The sequence below is a fragment of the Sinocyclocheilus anshuiensis genome, unplaced genomic scaffold (genome assembly GCF_001515605.1).
Source record: "Sinocyclocheilus anshuiensis isolate Anshui unplaced genomic scaffold, SAMN03320099.WGS_v1.1 scaffold1126, whole genome shotgun sequence".
NCBI classification, from domain to species: Eukaryota; Metazoa; Chordata; class Actinopteri; order Cypriniformes; family Cyprinidae; genus Sinocyclocheilus; species Sinocyclocheilus anshuiensis.
The window spans coordinates 87,071-114,735 of record NW_015537997.1 but is presented as its reverse complement, the minus strand read 5'-3'; the positions used below and the strand labels follow the sequence as shown (position 1 = coordinate 114,735).

The following is a 27,665-nucleotide window of genomic DNA, read 5'->3' as shown; positions in this document are numbered from 1 at the left end:
GCCTCGTCAAGTCTGTTCATGCCTAGTCAAGTCTGTTCATGCCTCGTCAAGTCAAGTCTGTGTCTCTAGTCTTCGTCTGTTTGGATTATGTTTGGATGTTTGGATTTCACCTTGTTTTGAATAAACTGCACTTGGGTTCTTCACTACGCTCGCCTTCAGTGGACTAATTCGTTACAATAACTTTAAATATATTTCAAACTTTGTATCTTTAAACTTTGCTATAGGGAATGAAAATGAAGGTGCTCTTTGTGTGTGAGATCAGTGGCAGAGCCTGAACTTTGTTCAAAGCAGAGTTCACAGCAGGGCTCTGTTGTAGAAGCTACACAAAAACCCAGCCCCATTGTGTTCCTACCACTCTATTACCACTCGAATTGATGCGTTTTTGTAAGAAAAATATCCATATTCAAAACGTTTATATCGAAACCCTCCAACATTCTTCTTTACAAATCCTTGTTTTGTACTTCTAATTAGTGACCGTTGTTTTGTTTTGATCTCTCCCCTGCACTTCCGCATTCGTCACTTCTGAGTGGGGCATGGGCAAAGCCGACCTCATACATCATCCGCCCAGAGCTGTTTCTGTTTACAACAGTGAGCGCAAGCTAGATTAAATTGATTATTACGTTTTAAATATGGTTATTTTTCTTACAAAAATGCATCGATTCACTACAGGAGGACTTTGTTCACCCCCCGGAGCCGTGTGATACACTTTTCTTTATGGATGGGCGCTTTTTATTTCACTTCTTTTGGACTGAAGCACTGCAACACCCGCTGACTGCAATGATAGAGCTTGGAATAGCCAGGACAATTTTTTATATAACTCCGACTGGATTCGTCTAAAAGAAGAAAGTCATATACACCTAGGATGCCTCAGGGTGAGTAAAACACAGCCAAATTTTCATTTTTGGGTGAACTAACCCTTTAAGTCATCTCAAGTTCAACTGATTACGAGGGACCTGAACTCATTAAGTCTGCGTCTCTAACATTTCACGCTTATATTACATCATTATGATAAGAAGAGGGCATTTGTATAAAAATGTACATAGAATTTTAAATTTTCTGGAGGAGTTATGCTCGAGTCCACCAGTTAGTGTTTATCAAGGGGGCTGTTATGTGGACTGAAGAGCTTCATATTGTGCTGTCTTGCTCATTACTTTTTCATTATAGATAAGATTTAATTAATTCTGTTATTAAAGAGAGATAGGACCAATATCTCTGCTGTAATGGAGTGAAAGGGCATAACAATGAACAAATCCTCCATTTTCTGAAATTTTTCTTTGATAACATTTGACAGCAACCTTACATTGCTAACTTATTGCTATGGCTTTTTGAGTAATAAATCTTTATGGTTCATGAGTCCTGAAGGACAGAAAATTTGGAGCGGAGACACACATTTTGTGACTAAACACAACAATAAAGAACAATAAAAAAGATGCCAAAAAAGTGTGTGTGTGTGTGTGTGTGTGTGTGTGTGTGTGTACTGGAAAGGTCTTAATTTGAAATGGCTAAAAGGGTTTTTTGTTGTGGCAAAAGCCTTGAAGTGACAAATATGAAATGACAGTTCATGTCCCTATGTGCCTTTTTCATTGAAGACCTCTGGCAATGCTTATTTTTCAGAGATACACATTCACTTGCACAACCTTTTGGACTTGGCCTTCATTGGTGCACTGCAGACAATATCTACAGTGACAAGAATCTACAGTGACCCCAAAAAGTCACTGGACACTGAAGTCACACTATGTCTGAATGTCACGGCAAAATATCAAACCACATGTCATCTACAAACAAATGTGGCTGAAACTTTCATAACTTCACTTTTTTTACAATCAGTTTAATAAGCTGGTCTTAAGGGTAGGGTTGCACCAGCCGCTCGTAAGTTCTTAAATTGGAACAAAACGTTCACACTAGAGGCTTAGTAGTTTTCCACTAACTCTGTACTTTATTCGGTTGCATCATTTGTTCTTAAGGCAGCTAGTAGGTCAAGCTCTCCTAAAAGTAGCCTCGTCGCATAATTTGTCATTTACCCCCAATGATCCAATAGTAGGCTTTAAATACAGGAGCAGAAGTTGTGTTGAAAAGCTATGAATCTGAGTTTATCCTTGATCTTATTTTGGCTCATGTAACTAACAATAAAATAATTTTTCCATTGAAATACAATACTACTTAAAATACGTATTTTTCTATGTAAATAACATTCAGAAACTGCATGTAAAATTAGTAAAGATCAATAAATAGTAAATACTGCTTCAAAAAAAAAAGAAAAAAAAAGAAATGACATTTATTTATTATGATTGATTTTATTTGACATACATGACATTGAACGATTCACACAGAGGTGTGCTGTATAGGTCATCATGAGTTGAAGTGAGTGTAATTTATTGACAAAATGTTCTCTCACCTAAAATGTAAATGAGTTTAAATGTCAACATTATCATATATATCTAAAGGGTTGAAGTCTGTCAGGTAAAACAAGAGTTTAAGGAATCCAATTCAGTCAATCTGCCATTTTATTTCAACCATTACTCCTCATCAGAGGCTTACGTAAATATTCGGTGTATACGTAGGGTTATGTTTCAAATAAGTTTATTGATGCAATGCAAACATATTTAGCAGTGTGTAAGTTAGTGCCCCTTTATGCCAAAATTAAGCCATGGTGCCAAGGTGATTTTTTTCAGTCAGTAGTCAGTTCTCCTCAAGCACACACAGGAGTCCTATCAGAGTAACCACAGGTGTAGTTCATTACATTATCCATGTACATGATCCACTAACATTTGATAACCACAAACTACTTGTTTAAATTTGTTAAGTTTGAAGTTTAAAGTTTCCAAAGAGCTTTTGGGTCCTTTTGGAGTCTACAGCTGCTATTCACACAAAAACTGGCCAGTTTCAGCTTACCTCAGTGTTGAAGTGTTTGTCCTCTTTGTCTTCTCTCTCAGGCATCGTATCTCTGATATCCTTGGTGGTTCTTTCTTACGACCGCTACAGCACATTGACGGTGTACCATAACAGTGGTCCAGACTATCGCAAACCTCTTCTGGCAGTAGGGGGTTCGTGGCTCTACTCTTTGATCTGAACGGTGCCCCCTCTTCTGGGCTGGAGTAGTTATGGGCTGGAGGGTGCAGGAACCAGCTGCTCTGTTTCATGGACCGAGCGTACGGACAAGTCTCATGCCTACATCATCTGTCTGTTTCTATTCTGCTTGGGCATACCAGTGCTCATCATGGTCTACTGCTATGGGAGATTGCTGTACGCTGTCAAACAGGTAAACTGCAGTTCTGTGTTGTGCATGAAAAACAGCTTGGAATAGGGCTGGACAATTAATTGAATTTCTAATCGCAATTACAATTACGGATGCCACAATTACATAATCATTCAAAGCGGCAATTTATCATTCAAAGTCCACTCATGTTATTCTGTGTGCTTAAGATGTTTTTTTTCTTTCTACAGGTTATGTTAAGGGTTTTTTGTTTCCCATTGTTTTAATTTTATTTTTAATATAACATTATAATACCATGCATATTTTAACTTTTTTATTTAAAGAAGAAACCAATCGGTTGGTTGCTGAAAATTGGGTAACGGACATTGTTAATTGTTCGTTTAAACCCATTTTTGTAGAATCATGAGAAGGAGAAGATACCAGCAGAAAACCCAGTAGAGAACTTATGTTGTTATGTAATCTCAAACACAGAGGAAGTTTACAGCTGCATTTTTAGCAGATGTAGTAGCTGCTCAGGAGGACTATCACATATTTGGTCCTTGTCAGATGCTAGCTCTTGAAGTTTTTTTTTGTATTGGATATATTCTTCCTCCTGAAAGCAATAAAGGAGAAATTAAAAGGGCTTTGAAGGAACAAATAAGCTATATGTTGTCAAGGTGGCTGGACATAAAGTAAGAAAACGAGCAGGAAAAAAAAAAAGTGTTATTCTGACCTTAGTTTTTTTTTTAAACCAGAGAAAACCTTATTTTTCTTTCAGCATGTTCTGTAGTGTCTGGTTCCTTGAGCAACCTGTTAAGAATTCAAGGATTCAGAGCGTTTATTGTCATATGCCCAGTAAGAGTTGATAAGGATCTCATGTGTATGGCAGTATGATTGGATTTGGATACATTATTATCTGGGCGTCCCAGTCACTGGAGTGTAATTGAGTTCAGTTGGCTGCTGTGAGGAGGATAACATACACATTTCACTCTGGCTTGAGAGGGACACATTTATCCGTCCAAGCCAATGTGACAGATCCCCATATATCCAGTTAATCATGTTGAATTTCTGATGCAATATATTAATCAAGACATTTTCCTACACTCACATCTGTGACTTGCTGGGTGAAAATATGAAGCTTATATATGATGCTTCATGTATAATGTGAAGGGGGCATGTAATAAATTGAGTACTATGAGACATTCATGATCCCATCTACTCATCATCAGTCACATCACATGCAAATAAATTTCATTTCTGCAGAGGAAGGATGGGTGCTTGTAACATATAAAAGGGCCTAGAAGATCAGAGAGGAAGATGACTTTCTGTAAATGACAATTATAGTGACTGTAATTAGAGAGACAATTTTATTAGTTATATTTACATAGAGCCTAGTGATTTAAGAATTCAACTCATAGCCCAGTTAGAATGAAAAGGCTTAACAAATGAGCTTGATCCAAATGAAAATGTAGGCAGTCTCATTTATCTAATTCTTATTTATGAATTCTCATGTGTTACGCTAGCAACATAACAAGGAAGTTTTAGATATCAAAAATAAAATATATTGTTATATTATTTTAAAATATAAATAAATTATAATATAAACTGGTATTCATTGTGGTCAGTAAGTTTTTAAAGATGTTTTTGAAAGAAGTGTCTTCATCTCAACAAGGCTTCATTTATTTGATTAAAAAAAAACAGTAAAAACAGTAAAATTATGAAATATTATTGCAGTTTAAAATTACTGATTTTAAAATGTAATTTATTCCTGTGATGGCAAAGCTGAATTTTCAGCATGATTACTCCAGTCTTCAGTGTCACATGGTCATTCAGAAATCATGCTAGCATAATGATTTCCTGCTCAAGACAAGTTTCTTGAAGGTGGGTATAATGATGACAGCATTTTCATTTTTGGGTGAACTACTTTAATATTTTTGTGGAACCTGTGATACATTTACTTTTTCAGGATTCCTTGATGGAAAGAAAGTTCAATAGAACATAATTTATTTGAAATATAAATATTTTGTCACATTCCAAATGTAGTTGCTGTTGTTTTTTTTAGCTATTTAATGCATCCCTGTTGAATGAAACCATTGACTTCTTTAAATAAAATTACTGACCTCAAACTTTTGAATGATAGTGTATAAAGCTCAAATACTTAACCCATTCCATTTTCTTTACTTTCCTACAGTTGTGACTCTGTGTAAAAAAGCGGACCCATTCAGCCAGTGGTGTAGTGGTGCTTGGAGAAGTGGGCATAATTTAGCCTAGTTTATGTCCCCAATTTGTTTTTAGAGAAGCCCAGCAAAGGATGAACACCCTCTGTTATAAACAGTGACGTAAGTCTAGGCTTGCTTATTTAGTTAACCCCAAACTGGGCCAGTAGTATTTACACATTGTCACTTAACTTCTGCTGCTTGACTTCACAGAGTAAGGATCATTATGAAATTAATTTTAGCCACAGAAGAGGTGCAGAGTTTGCACTACTGAACGATGCGCATCAGAGGGGATTTAGAAGTGGGTATACGCAATGCCAGTTGATAAAGAAGTGGCTATGCATATACCCTGCACTACAACTGCATTCAGCCTCATTTAGCTCATTCTGCACCCAGAGCTGGGTAGATTACTTACTAATTGTAATCCATTACTAATTCCAAATTACATTACAAAAATTGTAGTTAGTAACATAATCCATTACATTACACATTTTAGGTAATATAATCAGACTACTTTTTGATTACTTTTAGATTGCTTTTGACCTAACTTGTTTATAACATTGATTTGAATAGGATAATCTTGTACCATATTGATATAAAAATACAAAGAGTAAGAAAAAATATTCCATTTGTTGTAATTGGTATCGGTAATTAACAACATGAAGTGCATTAAATGTTATGTTACATCAAGGTATCCCAAACTGGGGTTCGTAAATTAACTGCAGGGGGTTCGTGAATTTAAGCTAATAATTAATACAATCATAAAAAAGTAAAATTAAAATGTCATTTTAAAATAACATCAATCAAAATAAAACACTTACTAAAAATGAAATATTTTATTTCTTTACCTGCATGTCATGTGTCCCAGTCCCACAAAGCAAGTGTGACTACAGTTGTCAGTACTAGCAGTTCTATAGGTAGGTAGGTGTGTGTGTGTAAACAAGACAGGAAGATTATAACAATGGGTAAAGTGAGGAGTTAACCTATATTCCTCTGAAAAGCATTTTTGTTTTTCATTGATGACTGAGCGCTCAGATAAATACAGACTGTCGCTTTGTCCTTTCTGAAAGGCATTAATCAACTGCTTATTATAACATGTAAATCAAAAATACTCATATATGAAGGTTGTAGCTTTTACAGCACTTTTCTGGTTTCAGAGTGCTCTATAAGCATTGGTAAGGACCAGGCCTTACTTCATGAAGGGTCCTCATGAAGGAACAGTGTGAAAGACAAATAAACACTTACCTTCGCCTCTGCACAGTTCAAAACGGACAATCATTATACCTTCAAACACATAAGGTTATTGTTTCTTAACATTACGGATGGATGAAAACACAATGATGCTATTGTCTGGCCACTCAAATCAAATAATAATGTTATATACCTTTTTCCCATGCTGTGCAACCTCAAAAACAAGCATGGTAAAGCATATGCATTTTTCAATAAAATGCATAAAACCTCTCTTTAAATTCACCACGAAGTATGCATTCTCATCCCAATCCTCTGTTGCTAATTCTAAAACATTGTTTTAGATTTTTTTCCATTTTTACGAATTCTAAAGTTTCTGTGCACAAGTGTGTGTCTGTACTGTATGTGTGTGCATGGAGAGAGAGAGAGAGAGAGAGAGAGAGAGAGCGAGAGAGAGAGCAGGAGAAAGGAAGCATGATTTCCTTGGAAAATAAAAGGTAATTTAGTGGGAAAACATGGAAATTGTTTATCATTTTTATCCTATTGTTTGTCATATTTGTTTGCTTGGTCAGTGTATTTGGCAGTTTTGCTGCTGTTTTGCTGTAAGGACATTTGAAATAACGGAAGTATTTTAGCGAAGTGATATTGAACTGGAACTACTGTAGTGATGTATTTTGAAAGCCAACCTTTGGTTGCATTTGGATTACGGCAGAAAATAAGATCTACGACCAACAAAAGTTTGATTCTTAACCTTTATTTAATGATAATATTCACAAATGAAAACAAAATTCATTCATTTTGAGTCTAAATACAATCGGCGTAAATAAAAATCTATAAACAAACTCCCTGCTAGCATGAACCTTGCATCACATATCATATTCATATATATACACATATATATACATACATATACACACACATATACACACACACACTGTATATATTCCCAGAAAGCTTGAGTTAGAATAGTTTGTAAGTGTAATTATGAACACAACAAGGCTGTAAAAGTGACTGGTGTGTAGATGAGTTTACCTGTTTGGCCTTATGTTTAATGTCCCTGAAAATCTCGGTAGTCCCATTTAAGTTAGCCACTTGTGAGTAACCACCTTTTTTAAGACAAGTAGAACTAAGTAATTAAAAACTAACTAAATAAATAAATACCACAAGGAGATATTACTGATGTATTTTGTCACAGAATAAAACATATCTTGAGCTTGAATTGACCAAAGACCTTATTTTCGGCATTTAACCAATAACCTGTTCAAAAAACCCATTGACTTCAGGATGATGGCCTACAAAAATCCCTGCAGCACTCAGTTTAGAATGTTCAACAACCAATCAGAATCAAGCACTTAAGAGCCCTGTGATATAAAAATTCTAAAGATAAACATTTTATCTGGAACAATTTTCACAGATGAACTGACAAAAAAAGACCATTAAATAAATATTAACTATACAACTCATATATACAAGTAAACGTCCCTGTCTCTCTGTCTCAGGTAGGGAAGATACGCAAAACAGCAGCGCGGAAACGGGAATACCATGTTTTGTTCATGGTTATCACCACGGTGGTGTGTTACCTTCTGTGCTGGATGCCGTACGGTGTCGTGGCCATGATGGCTACATTTGGCCGGCCAGGAATCATCTCACCGGTGGCCAGCGTGGTGCCCTCTCTCCTCGCCAAGAGCAGCACGGTCATCAGCCCGCGCATATACATCCTGATGAACAAACAGGTAATGGCACTAACTAAATCATATCCATTTCATATGCTAACTAAGGTTGATATGCATGTATAAAAGTTTTCTTCTGTAATTATGACCAAGCTGATGGCTTTTAAACTTCATTAACAAAAATCAGGAGTATTTATATATTAAATTAACCATGCTACACTTTCTGATTTTTGAAGTTTCAAAAACGGTGTTCTTTAATTCAAAACAACAGTTATTGAGAGGGGAAAAGTAATATCATTTCAGTTTCTTTTTTTTTTTTTTTTTTGCATTTTAATTTTAACAGTTACATGTTACATGTATTTACTATAATAATAATAACAGCATAAAAAAAAAGAAGAAAATAAAAAGAGAGACAAGAAATTGGCAGGTTGTGTGTTACTGGGTCAAGTAAAGGTCAAGGTTTTATTATACAAACAATGGTCAAAAGACTATACAAACATTTAGTGGTTTAGAAACCAATTCAATGACAAATGTATATTAACATGGAGAAATTATCATTTTAAAACATCCCATGGCTTTTGAAAATGAACTGGCCTGTAATAGACAATTGCAAATATTTACAATATAAAGATCAATACTTTTTCACAGACATAACATTAGCAGGGGAAAAACAAAAGAATGTGGTGCAGAATTACAGAAAGAAAAAAAGGGAAAAATATTTGACATTTAAAGGAAATTTGTTAAATGTATAGAAGGAGAAAAGGAAAGGTATAGAAGGGAAAAGGAAAATAAATTTAAAAGATGTGAAAAGGAAAGTTGGCACAGATACACAGCACCACAAATTGAGTACCATTCAAACATTCTCTCTCTCTCTCACACACACACACACACACACACACACACACACAAAGACACACAGAAAAACAGCACATTTGGCACAGTCTTCTGAATTGTACCGTGCACATCCACAGCATTGATGTTCGCCAATGAAATCACCTCCATTTCCTCTTTTCAAAAGGTCATATCAAAAGTACTCAAAACAGACCTAAACCTAGAGACTCAGCTCACATTTCCCATTATAGGCTCAATCAGGAGTGTCAAACTTGGTCCCTGAAGGGCCACAGCCCAAAAGAATTTAGCTCCAACTCTACCAGCTAATCAGGTTCTTTAAGATTACTTAAACTAAAGATTGGGGTGTTGGAGCAGGTTGGAGCCAAGCTCGGCAGGACTGTGGCGATCTAGGAGCTGAGTTTGACACCCTGGGCTAAATCCTAACATTTCTAGAACTGTAAAGTTATTTACCATGAATACCAACAAGCACTGCTTTGTGTCACATGCTCTGTGCACCGTAAATGTACATCCCCCCCCCTCCCCTCCCTGAAAGTAGTCATATCACCCAACACATTAAAAAACAAAACAATTTACAGTGAACACTTCAAATAATACTCTTAAAACGGCCATATCTCCAGTCACCATGTCTCTTGTCAGTGAGAAACAGGGACAGGGTTTATTCCGCTAAAACACCTCGTTAAAGGCTTAGGAAAATACATTCACAGAGGAAGGACACACAACTCTGCCTCTAAACAATTATCAGGCAAGGCCATGGCCTGAAGGTTGGCGTACATTAGTTACATTTTTTTTTTTTTAAGAAACTGATACTTATAATCCGCAAGGATGCATTAAATTGATCAAAAGTCAGTAAAAACATGAATACAGTCACAAAAGATTTTTATTTCAAATAAATGCTCTTCTTTTGAACATTATATTCAAAGAATCCTATTATGCTTTCTGCAAAAATATTAAGCAGCACAGCAGTTTTAAATACTGATAATAAGAAATGTTTATTTGAACACCAAATCAGCATGTTAGAATGATTTCTGAAGGATCATGTGACACTGATGTCTGGAGTAACTGCTGAAAATTCAGCTTTGCAAATGAAGGAAAAAAAATTACATTTTAAAATATAATAAATGAGAAAACACTCATTTTAAATTGTAATATTAATTTCACAATATTACTGTTTTACTGTATTTTTGAGCAAATAAATGCAGCCTTGGTGAGCATTAGAGACATTTTTTTCCAAAACATAAAAAAAGGAATGACCCCAAATGTTTCAATGGCAGCTAGTTTATATCAAAGTCCTTTTAAGTCAAGTCATGTCACTCAGCGGCCATCTTTGAAACGCCACTCAGGCATGCAAGTGCAACTCCTATCTCTTTGAATGGGGAAACATCAAATTCTCCAAAACTGTTCACTAAGCTTACGATTAAATTTCATATTTGAAATCACCAAAGAAATCTGACAACAACCGCGTCATAAATGTTGTTACTTTTGCTCAAATAGCGTTATAAAAAGCTTATTTTTTCAGGCTAGATCAGCCAGTGCACATGCGCAGTCCTAAGAGAACGCTGACTGTTTCTATAGCAACCGGGACTTTTAACGGCTGCTGCAGTGACGTGCTGACTTTACTGATTAGCGATTGGCTCTTTCATTCAGAAGGCGGGGCTTCCTGTGATTGAGCGGCTATATTGAGCGTTGCATTTTTCCCCATTCAAAACTATACGAGTGACACGTCTTGGGTATTCTATAGTCTTTGTTTATATGCGCTCCCACCGTCATTAAATTTCCATTACGATGTTGATAAAAAAAAAAAAATTAAAAAAAAAAAGGGAAAAAGGCCAAAAAAAACATTTAATAATCCGACTGTCACAGACTGGAGGCAAGTGCGCTGGACTGCAATTGGTCACACATGCCAGACAACCATAGCCAGCCCAACAATCAGTCATATTGAGAAGATGACACTTCAGGTTCAGTTGCTCTAAACCTGTCATGAAATTTTACATCCAAACCTAATTTTGTAAAATTTACAAAATTTGTAAAAACAAAAAAACAACAACTTACTCTTCAGTTTCTCTACATCTACAACCCCCCAACATGAGGAAACAGGACCGAGTAAAGGTCAAATATTAGCTTGACACATCTCTGCCTATCATAGGACTTGAAGGAAGATGAAATATTTCACCATGGTGAGAGCCGCAGCTTCAGAGTATCATGAGCTCCTGAGTGAAATAATTTACTAGTTTTACTTCTACAATATACAACAGCGATTAAAACAGACGTTTGCTCTCCTCACCAGATCGTCAGAAAAATCAGCCTGCGAAAGTGTTCCGTCTTAATTCAACTGGCACACATTGAAACAATGCATGCAAGTAAATAACAAACCTTCAAGTTTTACCTCCTGTAGAAAAGTCAAACCACAAAGTGAATCACTTTAAATGAACAACTGTACATTTAAGAGAAGACCACGCAAAGATGCACTGGTAATTCATTCGCTTTTAAAGAAGACTCCAGCTGGAGTCAAGAAACCTCTTGATTTTAGGGGCTACAAGACATTAAAAACCTTGGTTTATATTTAACAAATAATATCCCCACTGTACTTGTTATATTGCCAGCAGCCTTAAAGTCCCAAATAAGATTTACAGTGCTGCAATGAGTCCATTGTACAAGCAATTAAATCCTATTCAATGACAACTATTTTCTGTAAACTACCTGTCTTGACAGGTTTTTCAAAGTATAAAATGACTAGAAGAGAATTAAATGAACCAAGGTCACATTCAATAACAGGTGCATATAAGCACTCTGCTTTTGAAAGAACATTTATACGGAGTAGGAAAAAACTATTGATTCATTTGCCACAGTTCAGCGAGACATTCTGGAAGAGCAAAATATTCACAAAGAGGCTTATAAGTGCGGCACAATGTGTATTACAGCAGAAAATGACACCTAAAAAAAAAAATCACAACATTATGGCGAGCAGCTTTAAATCTGTCAGTATGCGAAAAAAATCTGCAGACAGATCAATAAAGCTCATTTTTAGTCAGAGTATAAATTTAGCCTTTGTGCTAAAATGCATTTATGTGAACGCTTTTTTTCCTCGACAGTGTAGCTTTCAGTGTCTATGACTGCTAATACTTTAAAACCCTGTGAAAAACAGAGTTCCATTTAAAATAATAAAATAAAATAAAAAAAAAAAACACTTGTTTTGATGGCTTTTGCCACCACAAACATCCACAAATCAAAAAACCTTCTCTTATGACATATCTATTGCTGTTCTGACCATCTTTATTTAAGCTTAGGCTCAGGAAACGCGTTTTTGAGTGAACTACAGCAGAAGGTTTTGTCCCGCAGAACACCATCTATAGTCTATACAACACGGTCCGTTCTGAACCGTCTCGGTGCGCTCCTGCGTCAGTCTGCAGATCTCTTCTGCTTTACAAAGGCCGTTATTGCATCTTTCTGTTCAGGGCTCACAGTGGACGTTCTTGAATCCGGGGAGCGTGACCTTGCCTTTCCGTTTGAGGTCGTCCTCTGAGCCGACGTTCATGCGCTGGATGAGCATCTTCTCGTAGAGCAGGGGATGGTACGCACCCAGAGTGCAGGCGGCGTCGTAGTAACGCTCGTGGTAGTGGCACAGGTCCGTCTGTCGCAGTGAAGGAATGTACTCGTACACGTGAACCTCTTCACACAAGGACATCATCAGCAGGATGCCTGAAAAACACACAAAAGAAGTCATTAACAAAGCAGCCCACACACAGTGACAGACGAGTACATCAGATTAGGGTTGAGGGGAGAAGACAAAAAAATTGGTTCTTATTGAGAAAAAAATTCTATAAAATAAATCATATTTTATATTTTAATAAATATTTAAATAAAAAAGTAATATAATTCAAATTAAATTGTATAAATAATTATTTAAATATAACTGAATATCAATTATAATACTAATATATACACCATATTTTCCAGAATATAAGTTGCATTTTTTAATCATCTGGAACATGCTGTGACATGCCAAAGCAAAGTAATGCAATCACCGTCAAGCACATGTAGATTAGTGCCGATTTTACGCTGGTCGTTTCAGTTTTGCTATAAATAAATTAGTTTAAATTAGTTTTATTGACAAATTAGTGTCAATGTAGTGTTTACCTTCATGTGCTCTACTCTTCAGCACAATGGTAACCACAAAAACTTCAACATAACAGAAACTTTTAAATGTCAAACATAACCGCATTACACACTAACAGGTCTTTCCCTTCACTAAAAAAAAACGAATAAAATAACACTTAATTTCAGCATCTCCTTATCCAGTTCTATGCAAAGCATGCTGGGAACTAGAAATCCACTACCCAATTTCCAAAGTTAACAAGACAATTTTATTAAGTTACTATAACTTAATTCAATTAACGACAACATTTGAGTTTAAATTGCGCAAATTATTAAGTTAATGTAATGATCAACATTGTCAACTGAACTCAACAAAATGTTTGCAACTTAAAGTTTTAATTAAATGATTAAATTAGAATTTTTAGCTTGCAACCATGCATTTATTTAAGATGTGATAACAGGTGCCCTGAATCATTGTCAATCAGTGCATTTATAAAGTTAAGCATTTCATTTAATTTCAGTATTTGACATTATTTCTGAAAATAATAATAAACTGATACAACTTATCCGTGTCATTTTCTTTCAACATGCAAATTTTGACCTGGTCCAATTTATTTTCTAGAAAAATATGATAAAATAAAAATAATATATAATATATGCCAAAAAATATAATATTTATTCTAGGGCTGACAACGTGCATGCATGACATGAATTAAAAAATCCTTAACGTGTTAAAATAATTTAATGCAATTAACGCAAAATTATTGAAGAACAATTTCTATTCTAAACCGTACAGGGGTTGTACAGTAAACACGTGTGAGTCTGATATATTGATGCACAAACAAACAGTGTATGAGCACTCTTGATGCACAGATCATACATTGTATTTATAAAAAAAATTAATAATAATTTGTATCTATTGACAACCCTAATTTATTCAGAATTAAAATATTTATGATGTGCAGTTCCATGAATGGTTACCATAGCATAGAACTTCCGAATTAAACCGTCTGAATTAAATGTGATGAGAGAAAGACAGACTGTGCGCCCCAAAATAATGAAAAAAAAAAAAATTTCTATGGCATTGCCCATGCAGGCTGCATACAATAATCGAGACAGCAGTGTGTTCTGATTCAGCAGCGAATGATTCTTAAGCTCAGGGGAAAGGTCATATCGGTCAATCACTAATTAACAAACATTCACTCAGTTTGAATTCTCAAAATTCAAAGTCAGTGAATGGGAAAATGTGAGAACAAGTAGACAAAAGGGCCATTTAAGAAGAATAATCTGTGACATGATTAAAAAAAATGAGAAAATGAGGCTTGTAAAGTGTAATTTCCATGCAATTAATTTCACTCCGACAAGACCTACAAGAATATTCAGATTTAACAGAATAACTTTATGTTGCCAGTTAAGGAAACTATGGATCCAGATGTTGAAGTCGGTCTGTAATTTTTTTTTTAGAGAAGTCATATTTTGCTGAGAGAGTTCCATACTCAGATATAGCTCGTGTTGAAGTTGGTCTTGCTAATTTTTTACCAAGAGAAAAATGCTGTTTGAAAGTGATGTCTATTGTAAGCTGTGCTATATGCATATCTACACTATTGACAATAGACCTTTTCCCCAAAAAAAATTTGTGAAATTTTGCTAAATGTAACCACACCTTAAAATTTTACAAGCAAACTTAAGTTACTTCAATAGTAAATAGGAATCTGTATGGTTGGGAGTTTTGTGAAAAATCTCAGATTTTGCTTGTTAAAGTTGGTCACACAAATTTGCCATGCTGACCAACAGAAAGCTGCTTGGTTTCAAAGTGACTTTCATGTGAACAGAGCTTCATACACTGCAACACCACTGACAATGGACAACAGACCCGAGAAATTTCACTAATGTGACCACACCTTGATTTAACATACACTGCAAAATATAGTTTTGAATCTTGTTGTGCTGTAAATCGGCAGTGCTCAGTTTGAAAAGCACTCACATTTTTGAGACCATGTTAAAAGTGTTTATCAGGTCTCAACTGTCTCTTCTCTCTTCTTTTTGTCCAAAGTTCTACAGGTGTTTCCGCATCTTGTTCTGCTGTCAGAGGCGCTTGATGCAGAACGGTCACTCCTCCATGCCCTCCAAGACCACAGTTATCCAGCTCAACCGAAGAGTCCACAGTAACAATGTTGCCTGCACCGCTCAGATCTCCACCGGCATCCACAACCACGAGTGCAGCACTCCTGCCACAGAGAGGACCAAACCGCCAGAGGTCACCACCTAACCTGAGCCATCCCAGCAGCCATGATGTCAAGCCTGCCTTGTTGTACTCAATGTAGCCGTTCAGTCGCATTCAACTTTTTTTTTCCTGGGCTTCTTTCTTTTACAGCTGTAATGATTAATTGTTAATCAAAATAACAACAACAACGCATTTCATTGCTGAGTAGAGTCAGGTCTTTTGCTGTGCATGAAGAACCTTGGGTGCTCTCACTTTGCAGTTTGGAAAAAAAAAAAAAAAAAGCTTGAAAAAAAAAACAGAGGCCACAGAACAAGGTAGAGTGGCAAAGAAAAAACTAAATGTACACTGTAATATGTCTGAAGCATGAGAGCACTTTACATGCTTCAGATGAGGTTATAACATTAGTGTAAGCATATAGTTCCAAGTGACCAGGCTGCCTCAAACACAGAGATCAATTAAGTTTTCTGCCAAACACATCCATAAAATAGAAATTATGTTGTTTTATTAGAGACATGTCCATTTTATAACAACTGTCCTAACAGAAAGTGATTAAATGTTTTTAAGATTGTATATTTACAAAGTATATCTACCAAATTGCATTACCTTTAAGATGTACACAAGCATATATACTACAGTGAAAGAGTTCGGGATCAGTAAGGTTTTATTTTTAAATAATTTCATACTTTTATTCAGTAAGGAAGGCACATTAAATTGATCAAATGCGACAGTAATGACAATTATGTGGTTACAATATATTTCTATTTCAAATAAATGCTAATATTTTGAACCTTTTATTTCTGGCTGCTAAACAATTTAGCTTTTCCATCATGTGAATAAATTACATTTTAAAATGTATTAAAATAGAAAACAGTTATTGAGTTTGTAGTAATATTTCACAACGTTACGGTTTTACTGTATTTTTGTTCAAATAACTACAGTCTTGGTGAGCATAAAGGACTTATTTCAAAAACATGGGGAAAAAAACTAAACATTTTTGATTTGGTTGAAAGACCAAATTGCATACTACTGAAACAATTTATAACATGTTGTGAATTATATTGATTAATTATATTTAAGCTTAACAAGAGGCTTTTTTTCCTTGGCTAAAACAATACTTAACAGCAACCATTATTTGTTACCAACACCAAAGAGCACTCTTATCTGTTCCATCATACCTCAAATTGTTCCATTCCTATAGTTATGTTTCATATGGTAAGTTATATTGCTATCTGAGCCCATATCACTGATGTACAGAAAATTATTTTACCATAAAGTAGAGGCACACTGATCCAGATCACTTCACATCTGTGACAATGATAGTGTTTCAGCGACTACGCAACAAGAACTGAATTTCCACAGGTGGAACCTTCATCACAAAAGACCAAACACTTTATGCATAAAACAGAGATGAACATTTCACTTAGGATCCTAAACAGATTTTCAAAAACAAAAATAATAAACAAATAAAAAAGAACTGACTTTGGCTTTTGAAATGCGCTGAATGCATGCCTGGGGTTGAATAGTGTCTCTAAGGACTCGGTGGCACTGCTTAAACTCATCAACATCGCTCCCATCTCCATGATACTGAAAGGACTGTGTATAAAGTGCCAAACACTAAGGAGGCAATGTGAGCATTTCTGCATTTAAGTATCTGTTTATTTGTAATAGTCAAAAAGATATTACCCAGAAATTATCTGTACTTGTTATGACATTACAAACTGGATATTTGTCTGTCGATTTGTTGTGCCATTTGTTGTTCAAGTATAAATGCAGATCAATCTCTGAATATAGCACCACAGATTGATCTCAGAAGTCAATGAGTAATGAGAACCACAAGTATAAAATAGTTTGGGATTTTTATAAATGGGGGAGGCAAAAACAGCCTTAAATGATTGTGAAACAAACAAAAGATCAGTGTCACATTTTCAATATTAAACCTTTTAAAAAAAGTAATTACAACTAGTTCCATACAAAGAACCTAAGCAGCATTATGTGACCTGCCATAATATACATTTTCACACCGATACAGTATTCAATTATATCAGTGTTAGTGCTGTTTGGATGATGTTTTCAAGTCATTTCAAGTTTGAATGTGATGCCTTTTCTTGTTAATTTGTGTTCTTACTAGCACCATTATTTATTCACTTAAACCAATTTGCAGATGTGGAACGCATACGAAAACGAGAGGCTGATTTAATGCATGAACAGCATACTAGGCCAATCATATAGTGCACCGTCTCTTCCTCCAATGAATGAAAAAAATAATTTTAAATTAGAAAAATGCAAAAAGGAAGCATTTTCAAAAGTGTCACTGCCAGGTCACGCTTCCGTAGACATCACCATAGAAACAGGCTTTACATCTGTGAGGAGGGTCTGGATGTGTCTGCAATATGACTGGATATCTACTGTTCAACAAGATCTGTAAGGCAATTACTTACGGAGTCTGAAGCAATGTCATGCTGCATTTTATCAGCCAAGCTCAAGTTTTATGAGAAAAGTGAATGAATGTAGCTGCGAGAATGTAGCTAGAGAAAGAAGACTAAACAAATGTCGTTGTCTTTGTTTAAAGCCAGGCATAAAATGGAAATCCACCTATTTGTCTATTTTTCTAAATAGATAACTTCTATATATCTTGTCAATTAATCCATGCATGTATAAATAAATGAATGCAACTTTTGATAAAAATGACTTCTGATGACATGTGCTGGACTTCTCCAATCATTTAGTCTGCTTAAATTCCACACCTTTTTTTTTAAATCGACTGCAAGCTTGCCTTCAGATTTGTTTCCATTCAATTAACAATTCAACCACTGAACCAAGTTGCGCCCTAAATTTGTATCTTTCTCAATAACCCGTTACAACTTGCAGGTTTATCACAATATGAAAGAAAAGATCTGTTGCGACTTCCATTTTAGCGTGACTTCAATACACCATAATGAATTCTGTGAGACCATACATATGGCCAAAGTGATTTTGTTGGTTCTGAATGTGGGTCAGATTCTGATTGGCTCTAGTTCAACACAAGCTCCACTGCTGAATGAAAACATGGTGTGTCCATCTGCAACTCTATCTCTCTGTGGTTTTAGCCAACACAAACTGAGCAGACAGCCCTCAACCTCAACCTCCTGACAGAGTACAAGACGTGCCTTCAAACCCATAATGACAACTCAATCTGCTAAAGGTCACTTTCCATCATCAGGGTGTTTTCACACCAGAGTTTATGGCACATAATCGAGTTAATTTGATGTCAGAGGTCAGTTTGTCAAGGTTTGGCTTTCTCCACTGACGGCCATTCTGAATTAGCTGTGTCCGAAACAATTATTTTGTCACATTCCTGACAGCCACAAGTGCAATTTTGTGAGCTTTATATTTTAGTTACAAAACCAAAAGGATAAAAACATGAGTAGAAAATTGAAGTGAACAATGCTTTCCATGTGTGGTGTCTTCTCGAGTTGAGGCACTACTAGCATTAATAGTGGTGCTCACTTGATGACAAACATGACACAACTGAGAGGCAAATAAAACATTTGTGCTGTCTTCAAGAACAGATTCCTGGAAGTAAAGCCAATGTCTTGGGAGACAGTAACAAGTGGGTAATTTCTTTATCACCAAAAAGAATTGCAATCTGTTTGAGCTGCCCGACTGGGATTGATCAATTGACAGTTTCACCTCAAGTACTAATAAGAGCTTGGGTTGGGACTGTGAAAGTGGTTTGAGTCATTGTTGCAATTTTACTTGTTATTGTTTGTGCCAGAGAAATTGCACCTTTGAGTTTTGAACCGGTAGCACAGAATGTGTGTGAGAGAGTGTGTCTCTTACCTATGAACCCTGAGGAGGGCGGATTGGGCTGGATGTTCTCCAGATTGTTACCCTGAATCACATCCCATAACTGCCAGATGTATTTTGGGTGCAGGATGTAGAAAGGCTGAGCAGGGAAGTGCATCCTGTACTCCATATATGGAGTAAACAGGTTGTAGTCTGGATTTGAGTACCACTACAAAAACAAACACACAACAACTAAATGAGCAAAATGACTCTCAAAGAACTACCAAATCTGGTTTCATTACAACCAGGGACAACTGTGGAAGGTTGAACGTGGAAGGCTGTCCTTCAAACTGTCAGTGTTGGTTCACTGAGATGAAGAATTGTTCACAAAAAAGCTTTATAGTCCACTAGAATCCTTTAGTACACGTTGCTGTAGTAACCTCAATAATGTTACTTTATATGTATATACACAAGTTCAGTTCAATTTGATGAACGTTTGTGGACTGCAGTCATCAAGTCATTCCACAGATTTTCAATGTGGTTTAAGTCTGGGCTCTGACCAGACCATGCAATGATATTCATCTTTTTCTCCAACCACTGTGTGGTCAGTTTTGCTGCGTGTTTTAGGTCATTGTCATGTTGGAAGGTAAACCTTCTTCCCATTGACAACTTTCTGGCAGAGGGCAGCAGATTTTTCTCAAGAATTTGACAGTATTTTGCCCCATCCATTTTTCCTTCTATCCTAACAAGTGCTCCAGTCCCTGCTGCAGAGAAACACCCCATAACAGGATATTACCACCTCCATGCTTTACTGCAGGAATGCTGTTATTTGGATGCTGAGCTGTATTGGATTTCTGACAGACATTGTTTGGTGTTGAGGCCAAATAATTTAATTTTAGTTTCATCTGCCTCAGAATCTTCAAGGTGCGTTTTGGCAAACTCAGTCGTGACTGTAAAATGACAGTTGGTCTGTGTTGTGTTTGTGATCATCGATTACCATGTTAATAATAATAATACATTAATTTCAGTATGTGATAATTAAATAGAAAACTAAGAAATTGTAAATGTATATGTTAGTTTAATAGTTCAATTGTAAATGGTTATATAAAAAGTGTTCAGAGAAAATGGAAAAAAACGGCCGATTGAAAGAACTTTAAAGTGTATTTTGTGTCACTGTTAAGCAGAGCTGGGTCGTTTATTTACAAATTGTAATCAGTTATTGATTTCAAATTACATGACAAAAATTGTAGTTAGTAACGTAATCCATTACATTACACAATTTAAGTAAAATGAGATTAGTTTGATTACTTTTGACCTAACTTATCACATTAATTTGAATATGATAATATTGTACCACACTGATATACAAATACAAAGAGGAAGAAAATATATTCCATTCTTTGTTATTAACATCATGAATTGAAATAAACATTGTCAAGGTTTCCCAAACTGGGCTTCATAAAGGAACTGCAGGGGGTTTGTGTGTTTAATGAAAAGCTAATAATTACTGAAATCATACAAATTTAAAATTTAAATAAATAATTTTAATACATTTTAATATATCATAAGTGGTAGGCTATTTTAGAAAGGACATTTTAAACGATGAAAAAGAGGAATTATGGAGAATCAAATTATGAATAATTTATTGCTATTGTGTGAATAATATGTAATCATGTAATCAATAAAAAGTAGTTTTATTAAGAGTAACTCGTTTTATAATGTAATTTATTCTAATTACAAGTACTTAATTTTTGGAATCTGATTACATAATCCAGATTACATGTAATCAGTTACTACCCAGCTTTGCTGACAAGTACACAGAAGCTATGATTAGATGTGTTAATGTATAAGAGTGTTATTCAAGAAACAAGTATTTGAAGACTTTATTGTCTTTAAAAAAACAATTTTTAGTTACATGAAACATGATTTGTGATTACATGTGACTGAACTAAATAGGCTAACTGTGAAAATATTGAAAGAGATTGCATTATTATGCTGTTGCGATGATGTTAATGTTAATAAAGAGATGTTACCAAGTTCAGCCTAAGGAAAGCCACAGATGTTTGTGTGCGCTTTTGTTTCTCCTGATAATTCATGTACTTTTTATCCGTTTACGAGTTCCACACCAGGGACCCGCAACGTTTGTATACAACATTTTAACAGGTTCATGTGTTCACTGTATGCACATTGTTCTCAAAATGCTCCACCGCATCATTCATGTGCTTTGAGACATACTATTGTATTCTTGAACTGACAAAGAAAATAAAAGAGTGCACCTGTGATGGTGGGTTGAAAACTGACAAAAAGACATTTAAATTGACTGTACAGAATTAACCGCTGGCCTTTCATCTGTACAGAAATGTACCCATCGACCCTCCTTGTCAACTTATTGACCTTCTTGTCAAGAGAAACAAAGGACCGGTTGAAAGCATTTATAGTGATCTGCTCTCCACACCCCTGCCATCGTGGTTTACGATTCACAGCGGTGTCTGAGCAGAAGCACTCCGACCAGACAAATCAGCGTAACCTTACCACATGGTGCCTGCACACACTCACAGCAATGCACTCATCTGAATTGCAAAGGTACAATGTCACCTGCTCTCTGTATGTGCAAGGAGAATGTCTTGAATTGTGATTGCACAGAGGGTTTTAAGACATCAGAACATACTTTAAATGTTAAATTGTCGTTGATATCTAATGTTTTATAGATAAAAACATTGTTATAGGTGTTTAAAATGTGTTTTGGGTAGTTAGTACTCACTTTGTGCAGGTTGAGGGTGTATGGAGCAGGATCCCACGCCACTAGCGCTATATTCTTATACAGCGAGCTTGTGTTGAACTGGTGCTTGGGATTCGCCAGGATCTGCAAACAAAACAGATAACGGGCTATACTTAGCAGACAAACAAAATGAAAAGCAAAAGGCAAAGACACAAAACTGAGTGCAACCAACTCCTTAGTTGGCCAGAAACATACAATAGCATCATGGACTTTAACTTAAAGGGATAGTTCATCCAAAAATGACAATTGTCATTAATTACTCACCCACACGTCATTCAAACTCATAAGACCTTCGTTCATCTTAGGAACACAAATTCTCGTAGCTTCATAACGTTACGGTTGAACCACTGATGTCACATGGATTATTTTAACGATGTCCTTACCACCTTTCTGGGCCTTGGAACGTGGTAGTTGCATTGCTGTCTATGCAGGATCAGAAAGCTCTCAGATGTCATCAAAAATATCTTAATTTGTGCTCCAAAGATGAACAAAGGTCTTGCAGGTTTGGAACAACATGAGGTTGAATAATTAATGACAGAATTTTCATTTTTTGGGTGAACTATTCCTCTAACCAGGCACAATGTGTGTATGCCTTCCTTGAAGATAATCCGTTCACACTGAAAGTGAACATGCTGCATACAGTAGCAGTTCCTAACCATAAATTTAGGTGGAGCAGATTCTGGATCATATTGTAGGCTATAGGAATTACTTTTGGCAGACATCTAGTGTCCTTGCATAATTCAGCCTGAGGGTGGCACACTAATGTTGATTGGCAGGTTCTATATTCATACACAGAACGTCATCTTAGAATAAACACCATAATGTAGTATTTATTTTGATTGAATGTTGATTAGAATGTTACAAGTTTATAAAAAAGCCACATCGATTCTCAAAACAATTAACTAAGTAAACATGAGTGAATGGGGAACAGTTAAAAACAAAACGCACAAATACAGGTCAAATTAACTATATTAACATCAATACAGGCTATCGTTTCATTTTTTTGATTTGTTTATTATTATTATTATTATTATTATTATTACTACTACTACTACTACTACTATTCTTTCATTGGCTGTTCTTTTGCAATTGCTTCTCTTTCTGGAATGTAGCCTAGATATTTTGCATATTCCTCTTTATTTACAGGCTATGCACAAGAGCATGTTTAAACTAAAGGATCTGTACTTTCACTAATTTGATGGCATTTCATTTATGTAAGAATTTGGCCCGCTAACTGACACTTTCAAGTGAGCTCTAAAGCAAAAAATCGACACTATTACACTCGGGATGATCTGTGCCACTCGCCATGTTCACAATCCTGCTAATTTGCTGTACTGACACAAACTGATTTACACTTCTTTAGATTTATATAGCACTGACCAGAACTATTCACATAATGTAAAATCAAGCGGGCCGTGTCTTATCTGCCCATATTGCCCCCAATTAGTGCTCGCTGCATTTCCATTTTTCACTGTAGATATACATTAGAAACACCTGTAGCACTGTTGAGCTCAGGAGAGCAGCAGCACACTCTGCCCCTCTCATAGCGAACTGATCTGCTGAAGTCACACACTAAATTTCAATATATTCGTCTCACTTTACAACTTAAAATTGTCTAGAAACTCTGAAAAAGAGTTCAATATTTGCTTAACATTAGGGGTTGAATGGATCATAGTTGATCCGTGACCCATACGGACCAGACCACACGGTTCGGCACGCATGTAATCCGTGGATTAATTGCAAAATTTAACCATAATAGAGTGAAAGTGATTTTAAACCATTCCAACGCAAGAAGAGGTGAAAGAACTCGATTTGGCACTCGCGCTCTGTTTTCTATGCGCACAGCCGCACACACATGAAGCGTGTACATGCAGAGAGGTGCATTTCAGACAGCGTGTGAACACAGAACTGAATGCTCTTTTGCATCATTGCATTTGTAGACACATACACAAACTTGACAAAATTCCCATCTGGTCAATCACTCTAGTAAACGCAGTCGGTTATGTCTTAAGTGCACGAAAACCGCTGAGAAAGAAATCGGATGCGTGTCATTATTGGATCTGTGCATCAGGTCTTAAAGGAACAGCAGGCTATAAATACCTGATGCCGTCATTAATGCTAATCAAACAACAAAACACCGCTTTGACAAAGATTAATCTATATTTAATTTATACAGTAAACACTATGCAGTGTTATTTTACACTTAATTACTATATTTCTGTACCTGAATACTACCAACCTTATTTTATTTGTAACTTTGTTCTGTTGTATTTATCTACGCATGTAATTTGTCTATTTGTTCTTATTTTTTACTGGCTGTTCACTTATCTTTAATAATGTTTGAACTTTCTTAGTTAGGCTAGTAGTTTTTGCTGTGGTATCGATGAAGTACTTAGCTTTAAGTAATAAATGGAAAACAAAGTTAAACTGAAATTCTTGCTGATCCGAAAAATGATCCGATCCGTGATTCAAAAACTGTAATATGATTATTTTGTGATCCGCTGAACCACTACTAAACATTTACAAGTTAACAATTTAGAAGCGATTCAGTTTATATAGCATTTTAACATTTGATGTTTAATATAAATTTACACTACCATTTCATGTCTGGTCAGGGTTTCTCTCTTTGCTACTGGTAACCATGTAATCCAGTACAACCCTGTTACATGTAAATCTCACCAGTGGATCTTTGAAGCTGTTAGCATGCGACATTTTGAGTTGGGTTTTGTCTACCCAAGCATGTGAAGTCTGGATCTGGCAAACAGCGTGAAAGTCACCACGCGATTGGTTTCAAAAGGCACAAAGGCAGTTCCAGCAATGCACTGTGGAGCTCAGCAGACATGTAGCAATGCTGATGGTCATCCACTGCATCCTGTTCTTCACCCAGTCGCCATGACTTCGGTCTTGCCACTGGACTCAAGTGAGGCACAGGAAGAGAGAGAGAGTGAAGCTGACGATGCGCAACTCTCCCTCACTTTAATCCAATTCATGCATAAGTCATCTTCATCACCTTTGCTCGTCTATATCATCTCTATTAAATTTTATCCACCTACTCAATCAAAAGCCCTGTGGAAATAGGCGAGCGTTGAAGCAGCAGGTGTGGATTCACTGGGAGATATAGTTGCAAACCTGGACACCGGCAGCTCAGGCCATAGGGTCTTTCTTCCACTGGAATGAAGTGGCAGTGGCTTTCGGCAGCCCCCTCAGTGACTGAGCAGTCCTCTTCAGGATCGCACTGCTCACTTCCATAGTCTGAAAAGGGGACTAGAAAAGGTGTCCTAAAAATTGCCCACCTCATTCAAAGCCTGGCCAGCCTGCCACAGCTGGTGGGCATCCCTTACTAGCGGTAGCAACTAGAAGAAAAAAAGATCAAGAAATTTAAGGTTTCTTCATTTGGCACATTGAATGTGCACACTCTAATGGACAATGCTCAAGTGGATAGACCAGAAAGAAGAACAGCCCTAGTGGGCAGAGAGCTGGCTCAATACAACATAGATATTGCCACTCTTAGCGACACTTGCCTTGCTGAGGAAGGGCAACTGAAAGAGATTAAAGCAGGCTATACATTTTTCTGGAGTGGCAGAGCTAAAAGCGATCGACGTGAGGCTGGAGACTGCTTCGCCATCAGGAACATCTTAGTCAAGAAACCGTTCAGTCTCCCCAGGTGGTAAATGACCGGCTCATGGTACTGAAACTCCCACTGCCCAGAAAGAAACAAGTCACTGTGTTCAGTGCTTATGCCCCTACCCTGACCAACCCAGATGCCATTAAGGAGAAGTTCTATGATGACCTCCACAGTCTGGTTTCATCAACCCTGCAATGAGAAAAGCACATCATCCTCTGTGACTTCAATGCCCGAGTAGGCACGAATTTTACACCTGGGAAGGAGTCATAGGCCGACATGGCATAGGAAAGTGTAACTCCAAAGGTCTCCTCTAACTACAGTTTTGCACTGAACATGAGCTGCTCATCACCAACACAACCTTCTGCCTCCCAACTCGCAAAAAGACATCATGGATGCATCCACGCTCCAAGCACTGGCATCTTATCGACTTTGTTATAATCAGGAAGAGGGAAAGGTAGGATGTATGGGTGACAAAATCCATGTGTGGAGCTCACTGTTGGACTGACTCCAGACACATCATTAGCAAGATGAATCTGAGAACCCTCCCAAAGAAATGCCCACAAGGGAAGACTGCATCAAAGCATATGAACATCTCAAATCTGAAGTCTGAATCAAGCAACAGCTGATAGAAGAACTGGAGAACCTGGCTGTCAATATCCAGATCACTGACAACGTTGAGGATAGCTGGGCCACATTTCATGTCTATGCCTCTGCTTATGCATTACTTGGTCCTAGCCAGCAGAATCCAGCTGTTAGAAGAAAAGCATAGACTGCACAGGATGTTTCTCACAAGCAAGTCTCCAACAAACAAGGCAAACTTTAACAATGTTTGAAACACACAACAACGCAAACTTTGGGAAATGCAAGATGAGTGGCTGAGCCTGAAAGCTTGCAAAATCCAGGCCTATGCCAACATGAATAACATGAGATGCTTCTACGACTCCAAGTAAGTGTACAGACCCCAACCTGTTAGCTCATCCACAGTTCTCACTGCTGATGGAACACAGTAGCTCACTGAGAAGTACCAGATGCTTGAGCTGTGGGCAGATCATTTTGATGCAGTCCTCAACAATTCATCCCACATCTGTAAAAAATGTGGGATGATGCACCTCCTACACTGTCAGAAATTGACAAAGCCATCAACCAGCTGTTAAATGGCAAAGCTTCTGGAGCTGATGCAATACCATCCAAGATCTACAAAGCATCTGGACCACGCCTGTGAAATAAGCTGTAAGAACTATTCCAAACAATGTGGGCACAAGGTACTCTCCCCTCAAGACTTTAAGGATGCCATCATAGTGCACCTTTACAAACGCAAAGGAAACAGACAGATGTGTGGCAACCACAGAGGAATTTCACTCCTCTGCATTGCTAGAAAAACCTTTGCAAGATTTCTCCTGAACAGTCTCACTGTGCACTTAGAGCAGGGTTTACTCCTCGAGAGCCAGTGTGGCTTCAGGAAAGAACAAGGAACAGTAGACATGATATTTGCTGCTCGACAACGTCAAAAGAAACAGTCTCTGATGTCCCCAGAGTGTGTATGTGAAGTTTTAGCTCAAAATACCCTACAGATAATTTTTTATAGCTTGTTGAAATTGCCATTTTTTAGGGTATGAGCCAAAACGCCCTGTTTTTTTGTGTTTGTCCCTTTAAATGAAAACGAGCTGGTGGTCCCGCCTCCCCTTTCAGAAGAGGGTGGAGTTTCTAGAGATCGCGCACCGGTATCATGCCAGCAATAACAAAACTCTCTCACGCACTGAAAATGTCAGAAACTGCTAGTAGCGGTGTTCAGCCATATATGTTCGAACCGGTGTCGTGCCAAATTCTGCACCCTGCCCAGATTATTTATGAATTACACAGACTTGGGAGCACGGCGCTATAAAAATAACAACATAGCTGGTCTCATGGTGCCATCGCATGCTAACAGTAACTTTATAAGTCCCGAATATGATTATGAGCTAGACATATTCAAGCGGTCGATTTCACATTGCTTACATATGCAATTTTTAACTACCACATTCCTATTCACGATCATTCTGGTAGCACGTGAAGGCAGCATCA

General features: G+C 36.8%; 1 protein-coding gene and 1 pseudogene across 2 annotated transcripts in view; one reads left to right on the top strand and one right to left on the bottom strand.

Annotated features, from left to right (window-relative positions):
• The window catches only part of LOC107676422 (vertebrate ancient opsin-like), a 45,069-nt pseudogene extending 29,467 nt beyond the window's left edge, over nucleotides 1-15,602 (top strand).
• LOC107676409 (beta-galactoside alpha-2,6-sialyltransferase 2) overlaps nucleotides 12,495-27,665 on the bottom strand; it is a 69,884-nt gene continuing 54,713 nt past the window's right edge. For both annotated transcript variants that reach the window (XM_016470957.1, XM_016470951.1), the window contains exons 5-7: nucleotides 21,962-22,063; nucleotides 19,255-19,429; nucleotides 12,495-12,815 (exon numbers count right to left, since the gene is read on the bottom strand). In XM_016470957.1, the coding sequence (XP_016326443.1) occupies nucleotides 12,568-12,815; nucleotides 19,255-19,429; nucleotides 21,962-22,063 (525 nt within the window). In that variant the 3' untranslated portion in view covers nucleotides 12,495-12,567. The remainder of the gene's footprint in view (nucleotides 12,816-19,254; nucleotides 19,430-21,961; nucleotides 22,064-27,665) is intronic.